The sequence below is a fragment of the Phaethon lepturus genome, unplaced genomic scaffold, assembly GCF_000687285.1.
Source record: "Phaethon lepturus isolate BGI_N335 unplaced genomic scaffold, ASM68728v1 scaffold4153, whole genome shotgun sequence".
Taxonomy (NCBI): domain Eukaryota; kingdom Metazoa; phylum Chordata; class Aves; order Phaethontiformes; family Phaethontidae; genus Phaethon; species Phaethon lepturus.
The window spans coordinates 21,257-31,960 of NW_010526811.1; the positions used below are offsets into that span (position 1 = coordinate 21,257).

The 10,704-nt window shown below is 35.9% G+C and overlaps 1 protein-coding gene across 1 annotated transcript in view; it reads right to left on the reverse strand.

The window, feature by feature from the left end:
• The window catches only part of NUDT14 (nudix (nucleoside diphosphate linked moiety X)-type motif 14), a 57,912-nt gene that overhangs the window by 17,150 nt on the left and 30,058 nt on the right, over positions 1–10,704 (reverse strand). Inside the window, exons 2-3 of the mRNA XM_010283167.1 lie at positions 7,144–7,282; positions 1,100–1,161 (exon numbers count right to left, since the gene is read on the reverse strand). Of these exons, the coding sequence (XP_010281469.1) occupies positions 1,100–1,161; positions 7,144–7,282 (201 nt within the window). The remainder of the gene's footprint in view (positions 1–1,099; positions 1,162–7,143; positions 7,283–10,704) is intronic.

The window sequence follows — 10,704 nt, forward strand, 5'->3', positions numbered from 1 at the left end:
ATGTTCAATTGATCTAAGTGGAAGATCCCCTGAGCCCCTGCTTTCAGTGGGTTTCCTTACCGCTGCAACAACGCAAATATGTGGGTTCAGCTGTTTTGTCTGGTATATAAGATAAGGAAAGTATTTATCTTCTGGAGTTTTAAATCATCATCCAAAGAATTCACTACAAAATTATTTCAAGATTACCGTTTTTATAGATGATACAGGCTACCAAAAAGGACTACTACAAAAGCAGAGTACAAATACATCTGTCAATGGTATCTTGCCACAGGATATTACAAGGGTATTTGATGTTTCGAGGCAATTCCTTTTAAAAGATTACAGCCAATCCTATTTTAGAATATTATATATGCATGTATAAGCTTTAAAGTGATCCATAAAGAGCAAACATATAAACTAAATAAAAAAAAAAATCACAATTACTTTTGGGAACATCTCCACAAATAAAAGATACAGAAGATAAACGAAGCCCAAGCTGCTCGTTACCAGAGAAAAATCACACAGAACAACCAGAAGAGAAAAAAAGCCCAGCCAAATTTCCTACAAGAGGCAGGAATTCTAGACAAGAATTCAATCTGAAATGGACATCAAAGGCCCTAACCTAGCAACTGGCTTCAGGTGCCTATGTCCCAAAGAGGAGCAGAACTTTTTCATAGTATTTAATGAAGCAAATGAATGCTCAGATGTAAAAGGAACATGATGGATCCAAAACATGCCTCCATACCTTAAGAACAAGCTATAACACACCTGCACGGCTGAAACACTGTCTCAGTTTAGACCTGCCAACCTTTTCATTTTGGGTGGCAGATTATTAGTTTTTACCATATTCCACAGTTTGGAGGCTATTTCTCAAGCAGCTGACACTTGGGCAAATTGCTGGTGTAAAAGGAGAGGTCATTAGTGCAAAGGCAATGCCACTGAGCCACAGCCCTGTACCCGGGACTCAACATGCACACAGCACAACTGTTGCACACAGGTTACCACGTTCGGTACCTGCTGCTGCCAGTGGCCGTGCCACCTCTGCAGGCAAGAGGTGGCTGAAAAGAAAACTGTTTTGTCATTCAGGAGCTATAACTTGCTTCCGGAAGACATAGATCACCTCGGACCAATGAAGGAGACTTGGCTCCTCCACACTGCATCTGTTGGTGGCTGCTTTAGGAACTACAACCGAACAGAAAGACAACATATTAAGAGATGACACAGGTCTGTACAGGGTCTTCCAGGGCTGGTGAAGACGACAGGGCTGCTCAGCTCGGTTTTCAGCCCAGCTCCTCCTTGGCTTCCCCCAAGCCACTCCTGCTCACTTTATACATACAATAAATCACTATACTAATTACAGGAGACTTTTTCCCAAAGAAAGGATGCATATACACAGGTTACTGTGCAATAATGTAGCATACTGTTCTTTTTATAAATATAGGAACTATTAGGGTAGCCTTAAAATATTTTAAGTTGTACGTAAAATGTCAGCAAGAGCTATGTACACAGACCAGCTAACCTGTACTTGAGCTTTTATTGTACTGAAGTTTGCAGTTAAAGTGTGCCTGGTCTTGGTAATTAACACAATGTTTTATTAAAGGGATTCCAACTATTCAGTCAAGAACGTCACGTAGCATTTAACCACTTACGCTTCAAAGAAACTCCTGACTGAAATAGGTAAGTATTAGAATTCTCTAAAGGATATTGAGTTTCCCTAAAATGTCTAAGTAAATGTACAGAAATTACACACAACTGACCCATGGACATCTGCAAGGAGTCCAGAATCTTAATTCTTCCTCCACCTTTAAGACTCTCATTGAAAGAGAAGATACCCACTTAAATACAACTTTTACAGTTGAAAACACCTCTTACAGGAGTTTAGAAAATGACTCTGTTGTGTGCCATTGGCCTAGAAAGCTATTTCCGAATTTTTTCCTTCCTCCAACATATTACAGCTCTGTATTCATTGAACGCATGGTCACTGATGCTTTATGATGTTCCAGGAGAGGAGACATTTATATAGAAATACTGCTACAACTTCACACAATCAAGCCGGAGAAAGGAAGGCGCCGTTTCTAGCAGCAAAATGCAGTATTTGACCACAGCAATTATGAGGTAGGGACAGCTAAAAACTGACATCCTGTTAAAATGTGCACACACATAGGGAGGGACAGAAAGTTAATTCTTTTGAAATATATCCTAGCAATTAAGATCAGCCAATGACCTTTGCCAAAGCTACAAGAACATGTACTTCTAGAGAGCCAATACTTGAAGAAAAGGTTTTATAAGGTAGGGGTTGGGCGTTTTGGGTTCTTTTTGTGGGCTCGGGGAGGGGGGGGTCTGAAGGGTTTTCTTGCTTTTTGTTGTTGGGGTTTTTTTAGGTAGAAATGTAATTTCACCTTGTAGTCATCAGTTTAGTAATCTTTATCTTGATGATTTGTCAGTTGTTGACCTGGGCTACAGTTAATCCACAAGCAACTGCTAACACTTACTAATTGCTTTTCATAAGACAAACTTTTAAAATCCTTTAATAAATAAAGATTGATTCAGCCTTTCATTATGCCTAGATGTGGACTTAATGCATACTTTACAAATGGGAATTTGCAAAACTAAAAAAATTTTTTAAAAAATTAAAAATCCCAGTATGATAATAGCAAAGAAAAGGACAAGATCTTCTTCTGTTTCTGTGAATGAAGTAAGACTCTCAAGGCTGGAGATGAGGATTTTTAAAGATAATCTTGTACTAACACTATAGTATGCTAAGTAATTGATGAGGTAATACGGGCAAAGAAACTGACCTTTCTTTAATCATTTTAAGAGCAACGCAGGATCTCCTTGTGTAGATATCTAGCATGGGTATGTGTGTTTCACAAAAAAATTCTGATCAGAATTGAACAAGGGAAGATAAGGCACCTAAAGAAAGACTGATGTTAACATTGAAAGCCAGGGCTTCCCAGCTATTAACCTCAGTCACTTCCACCTACTTTTAAAGGCAAAAAATTGTCGCAACATTAGTTGAAAGTCTACAATATTGTTTGCACTTACAAATTATAATCTTAGCTCCATAGTGGAGAATTGAGGAAATACTGTTATTTGATTTAAATAACAAAACAAAACACCAAAACCCCCACGATACTATCAGAGTCTGTGGTATTTCAGTTACCATTCTCAAAGACGACAATAAAAAAAGAATGTCAGATTCCAAAAAAGACAGACAAAAATGGCATAGAGGAATAAAAGCAAGTAATTTATTTAATCAGTCCCCTTGACTCTCTTTTGGTATTAAAAATTCCTTTGATATAATCAGAATAATCAAATATAGTGTGCAACCACAGTTGAGAGAGATGTATTCATCTCAACTGGACAGCATGTGAATATAAGACATACATGTACTATTTTTGCCTATACGGCTTGTAAAGGAGCAAATGGCAAGACTTATGAATCATACTAGAAGGAAAGTTAGCTAGCAAAAAAGAAGTAATTTAGATGACCTATAATTATTTTAACTTTGAAGTATAAATTTGTTTTTCTTCTTGAAGTTACATGAATTTGCCTTGCTTTGTTCATAGTGTTGACAAATTGATTTTTCATCTTGTTTTCTCTGTCATTACTATAATTCCATCTAGTCTTTTTAAAATACTATGTTTGAGAAACACTCCCGATTAGGATTAAAGAATGTTAGTGAACAAGTGTCTTTTCTTGTTCAAATCAGAAATGACTGCGCTTTCAATTTTAAAATGATAATGAAAAAACCCCCAAACTTGCTTGAGAGCTAACAATCAAAAGTAATTCTTTGGGAAGATTCATCCTTTAGGAGAGCCTACTTCATCTGAAGTTATTTCAGATTTATTTTTGGTGATCGTGAGAAAGAATTGCATGCAGCCCCTGTGTTACGTCTGCATTCAAATTAACCATCAATTTCACAGTTGGACACGTCCCTGAAAACTTCTAATGTGGTACTTAAAGTGCTGTCTTCTTCCTTTTATCAGAGCAGCACCTAGTATTTTAAGCCAGAGAACACAGTTCCTTCATTTTCAGAACAGACATGTAATAAAGCTGTACCCTTTGATTATTCCCCAGTGCAATTCCTTTAGTTTCCCAGAGCTTTAACTATAATGCAGATAGTCCTGAGATTAAATGTATGTGCTTGCACAATCTTTACTGGTTCATTTAAGTCTTCCTTCAAAGCATTTTAAATTTTTCAAAGGCCAACACCAATCCAATTGGCTGCTTAAAATGCAGCCTATTACAAAAGCAAAGCTATAAGCTCCTGACAAAAACATTCAGCCTTTCATACTAATCACAGATAAAGTGGATTTGGCAAAAGATAATTAGAGACGTCTAGAAGACTTCTGTATTCTGATGAAATTTGAATGCTTTCTCCAATATGACTTAAATATTTAATACCAAGTAAAATCATAATACAGTGGTGAGACACGTATGCTTAAAGAAAAAAAATATTACTTTGGAAAAAATCAAAAATAAGATTGGTTTCAGTGAACTGAACTGCAGTAGGAAGTTGTTCATGACACCAGAAAGCAGGAAGCATATGTTTAGTTAATCATCAGACCAGTAGAAGAATGAATTAAGAAGTGCTAACAAATCCATATATATGCACTTTTAAAACATAATCTCTATCTACTTGTAAAGTAGTAATTTGTACCCAACCAGAGAATATCATGCAGGACAACTTATTTGGAATAAACAGTTCTCCCAGCACCCTGTTTTCATATAACAAAGAAAAAAATAGGAAGTAAATTCAACTGCAAAATAAATGAGACATCAAAGCACACTGCTCTAAATAACATTCTTTAAGTGTCATATCTTGGCCCATATCCCAGGATACCCTTGGAAGTGACACATTGCATTTCAATGGAATTCTTTCAACAAAATACTTTAATAAATAAATTCAGGTTTTAGTCTAACTTACATAATTAAATAAAGCTCTGTGGGCATTATGTACAACAGATGTCACAGCCTGATGGGCTTTTGTTCCAATTCCTAATTATTTGTGAAACTGCTGTTTATGAAGGCTATCCCATAATATGACCAATAAATAATCCATCTAAAAGGCATAAGTATGACTCCACTCTGAAATAGCAAAAATGCATGTTTTAAAAACAATATCAGGTTTCAAGGACAGTTCACAAAATAAAAAGCTCAAGTGTTCTGCCCTAGCTAAAGTAAAGGACAAACCAGCGTCTTTGGTTCTTACCTACCAGAACCCAAATATGAAGTGCATAACACAATCTTTTGCTAGGTATAAATGTATAGTCTCACCACCATTAGTAAGAAACAGACTAAAGTAAGTTGTCACAATTTACCTAATTTCCCCATTTTGAGAATAATGGTTTCAATAGTTTCCTCTTTTCCAAGTGATATTTTCAGATAAAATTCTAAAAATATAGGCACTGAGATTATAGAACACTTCCTAGCTTTCATAAGGTTATTTTCACCAATCCCAAATGCAGGCCAACATTATGCTATTGTCTCTAGACCATGTAAAAACTTTGGCACTCTTCAAACAGAACAGGTTTAATTCAAAATCACCTGGAAGCAGAGAGAAGACTCTTCTTGATTTCAGTGACTAGAAGAGAATAAAAATACCCACTTATTTTGCATATTATTGTAAATACTAAAATATTAAATTCCTAAAGTTGTAAAAACAAGACACCTCTAGTCTGGCTACCAGAAACCTGTATTTAGAAATATATGACTAATCAGCCAAAACGCCTGTGTACCTGCTTAGTTTTAAGAATTTTCATGGATTCTGTTCTTAAAATTAGGCAAACATTTAAATCTCCAATAAAGCAATGTCCTCATAAAGATTTTATTGCCATTTTACCCTATTTCAGTGATACAGCAGAGAAGAGTTTATATGCTATATGGTGCTTTCATATCACATCTTTAAAAATCACAGAATCATAGAAAGGTGAAATGCGAATCTGAAAATTTGGGGTTTGATTTTATCTTTTTCTTTTGTAACTTTACAGCACCCAATACATTTATTTTTGCCTTGTTGCTATGATTTTATTTAGATTGGATCCTAAGGTAACAATGTAAGACAACATCTTAAAAGACAGTAAATACGCCTGCAGAATTCCTGGCACATAGCAGAGGATCTGTCAAGTGTTCACTTAAAAAAAGACCCAAAACCGAAAAACAAAAAACCACAAACGTTAAGTGCATTTGATTTGCAAATATCATATACAAACAAATGGTGTAATTACTTGGGTTGAAGGAAACTAATAGGCTACTACATTTTTTTCCTTCTAATAGCAGGAAAAATATCATTATCCTGATATGATAGCATCCTTGCTAGATAGATACTAAGCCTAGACCTGAATGTTTTCAATGATAGTGATTACAAAACATGCCTTCCTAGACTGTCTTATTGCCTATTGGTAAAAATATTTTCTTAGTGTTTAATTTAAAAAATACTTTCCACATGAGACACTATTTCTTGTACTGTCACTGATTACTGATGAAATGAAAATGATTCCAGCCTGCTTTGTAACATTCCTTTACATTTTTGCGATAAGTAGTAGTTTTTCCTCTTCAGTTGTGTTATGCTTTGCACGAACATGCCCAGCCATCATTACCTTCTTTCAGCTATTATTTCCCTAAACTTTCCATCATTTTTTGTTGTTTGTTGAACTACATCCAGCTTATTTTAAACAGTGCATTATCTTCTGCACTATCTTTGAAGATAATCATGAAAATTCCACACCATTGACACCCTGGAGGAGACTTTACAAAGACAGACAAGGTTTATAACACAACAGCACATCGTTGCACATAAAAGGCACATGCCACCCAAGAAAGAGCTATATTTTTTTCATCTATAAAGATGTTAAAAAGCTGTATTTTACCCATTTTAAAGCTAGTGTGATAATTCTTGCACAAAGGAAGTATCCGAGTTAAATTTCATGGTGTCTTATAACACACTAGGACATAAACCAGAAAAATACATACAGGATTAAGTTTCCATAAAGCCCAAATGATCTGGCATATGAAATACGAGAAGGAATTTAATCCACTCCTATAATGTGGTCAGGGCACATGACTTCCACCCTGTCTCCATAGCTGCCTGCTACAGCCACGGAGCCAGAATAGCAACTCCGGCTCCTGCAGGCCACTCGCGTGGCTCTAGTGACCCATCACCTGGCCAGCTCCTGTGGCCAGGGCTGGCGATGTGGCAGGCTCCCGGCGCAGCTGTTCGGCGGCAGCATTCCTCATTCCCCCCGCGCAGCCGCGCTCCCTGGCTTCAGTGGCGCGCAGATGCCAGCACTCGGCCAGGTACCTTTAGAGCACAGGGTGACTGGTTTGAGTATACTCATCCTCCTGTTCTGAGTTATGTTCATTTGTAACTTGCCCCGAGAAGGTTTTTCAGTTTACCCCCAGCGCTGGTACCTGCCAGAGACAACACACCGAGGTGCAGGTTGCCTTGGTTTCCTTCACCCTGCAAACTCCCTCCTGATGGAAAACTATACTTTTCAGTTTTCTCTGTAATAGATAAAGTATAAAGCCTCTTTTCTGAGCAAACAGTTCAATTAAATTAGGAATTAATTTGTTTTAAATGTGAAATAAATTAATCCCTTTACTTAAAAGAAGACAATCTTGTAAGGCAGAAATATTATTTCTTCCTCCTTCTACAGAGGTAAGAAAAGACTTAAAAATTCTTAATCGAAAAAACTTTTAAGTCAGGAACTATTACTGAGCCACCGTGACATGTTTTTATAGTTAAAAACACAGTGTAACAAGAGTACAACGCACGCACAGAGTTGTAAGGTTTTTGGTCCTAATGCCTTTTCCTTGTCACATGACATTATCACGTTTAAGAGGAACTCATATAACAATCTTGCATGCAATTCAGTCTCCTCAAATTTTTTTCTTCTTTCAAATGTAGTGTACTTTACAGTCAATTTTTCATACTTTTAAATAGAGAAGTAGCCATAATTTTCCTTTATATCCATTCACAATGCAATTTAAAAGCTGTCCTATTTGTCAACTAGCAAAAGGTACAGTTGTGTTCCTGTTCTCAAACGTTATTACTCAAAGCACAAAAGCAAGCACATGATTCTACACTGACCTTCATCTGTTCCCAAATTATGTCTTTCAAAAGCCTTGAATCTGTTTAAGGGGAGTTGCTGAAACCTGAAACGAACTTGGTCTATTGCTTTATAAAGTAGATGAATGTAAAACTGAAGTATTACATTTCAGGCTTTTACTGTACTAAATATAGCAAAATTAGGATGAGGGAGAATATAACTGGAACACTAAGTCTAGTTTTAGAGAATAATTTTTTGTTACAGGCATCAATTATTGCAATACTTGATATGTTTCTATTTCTGACAGAAAATGACCATAAATTTGCAGAAGGAAAATGTTTTCCTGATCAGGTATTTATTTTTAAAAGCAGTGACCTTAAAAAAAAATTAAAACTCCTCCCCCTGCAAATCACACCACCACAAATTCCTAACTAGTTCTGACAGACCCATGTCTGAGAAACATCTTGAAATACATCTTGCATTTAAATTTTATTTTCTTGCACTCCGCTTAATTTTCATGAGGATACGTTTAACAGTGAGCAAAAACATCATCTGAGTAAACATGAAAAAAGCAAACAGTGCATAAAGTAACTTCAGAAAGCATTTTTTGCTGTGTGTCACTGCCTAACACAACAGGCCAGAACTATGTAACGCTTATGAGCACCACCTCAATAAATTTGTTAAATAATTACAATTGAAAACAGGTAATCAAGGGGTTTTATTTTTCTTCATTCATTTTTAGTAATCTTCACTGTTGTTTCTAACGACATAATGAAATGCTGCAAGGAGCTCTGGTAATGTTCATCTGCATGTTTCAAAGAAAGATTAACTTAAATGTAACTTCACAGGACAAGAATGATAATAAACACATTACTTTCCAATAGAAAAATGGCTTGTAAGTTGACAGATTTCTTGACAAATTTATAAATTTTTGACAGTTGTTAGACGGGAACTGTAACTTTCATTAAGTATTTAATCTACTTATAAAAATCATAGAACCCAGGTTGTAAGAAACTTTTGGAGATCATCTGATCCAACCTCCTGCTCAAAATAGGACTAACTTCTAAGTTTGGTCTGATTTCTTCTTCAGTCAAGGTTTGGATTTCTCCAAGGATGGAATTTCCTCAACCTGTCTGAGCAAAGTGTTCTAGGACTTAACTATTCTCTGTGGTTATGTCTTTGTGTCCTGGGTCTTCCTTAAGGTACAATTTAAACCTAAATATGGTAGGAAATGCTGCTGCTTTTGTCTATACTGACACTCAGTTGACTTTTGCCAATACAGGTTTTGAAGGCTTGCTTTACTAACAGTTCATTGTGTGGCCAGTAATAATTTTGCAAAAATTATTTTTTTCCTGTAACTGGCATAGAGGGATTGAGAGCAAGCAATTAAATGTTCAGCAGAAATTACAAACTGACTAAATCAGAGGTAGCTCCAAGCCTGATACCCTAGTTCTGAACAGTCATGGTCTTAAGAAAGCTCAGGAGCCATACACTGGTAGACTAAGGACCAGATCTGCAAACTAAGAAGAAAAAGAGGGGGAAAAAAAAAGTAGCATCTAATAAAAAAATCTGCAATTTCGGCTTGCGCTAGTGTCGCCCCAGCTTGCGTATGGTTAAATGATCTTGTCCTACTGCAATATACTGTGAGATTTTAAAAGGAGGTGACTCACACCTAAGGCAAGTGAAATGACTACTGCAGTCCTTATGTTTTTATCTTTGTATAATTTAATCAGCTGTTCATCTGAACAGTTGGAAAGGATAAATTTATACAAAAATAACTTCATTTCTCTTGCTAAATATTTTCCTGTATTAAGTCCATATTCTGGATATCTGTTGAATATCGACTTATATTGACCTCATTTGAAATAAGAACGAACACTGGTGCCCCAAAGGAACCTTGCACACAAGCTCTCAGTTCACTGTCATAGAGCAAGAAAGTCAGTGTTAAGCAAACGTTTACTTATGCTGATGAAAGAGGATGACAGATAAAGACATGAGTTAGGCTCAATGTCTATTTTTATATGATCAGCAGAGTATTTTTTTGTGTATTCAGTATAATTAGATTCATTATACACACCAATTATATGTAAATATATTTTATATATATATATATGTTTACTTTACAGATCCAGCATTCCAATGCATATGTTCAATTTAGGTAGACAGCCTTTATTAAAAAAATTTGGAGCATTTAACATTTTTACAGCATTTTCAGAAGTAAAATAAGTTTTCAGTACTTTTGAAAAAGGGGTCTTAATTATAGAAACTGATCTTAATCATGGAAAACACCTATAATCTTCCTGAAGAAGACATAAGCACTAGGAAATACTGACCAACAGGACATGTGTCCTGGAAACCCCTCCTCTTCTTCATTTTATCCTTCATTAAGAGTAATGAACCTCTAATAGCCCTCTAAGTATGAAGTCCTCTATACTCTTCAGCAACAAGACAATGTGACTTTTCCATATAGCTAGCATCACAGCTGTCCTGTTAAAACGCAGTAAAATGTAGGGCTTCAATGCATTATAAGGAGTTCTGCACCTGACTGATCTATCTGATAATTAGCTTCATATTCACAAATAGAACTTATGTAAAACCGTGGATTTCCTATACAGAAAGTTCACATTATTACCTTCGGTATCAGAAGTTGCATTCAATTTACTTGTGAAAGAGT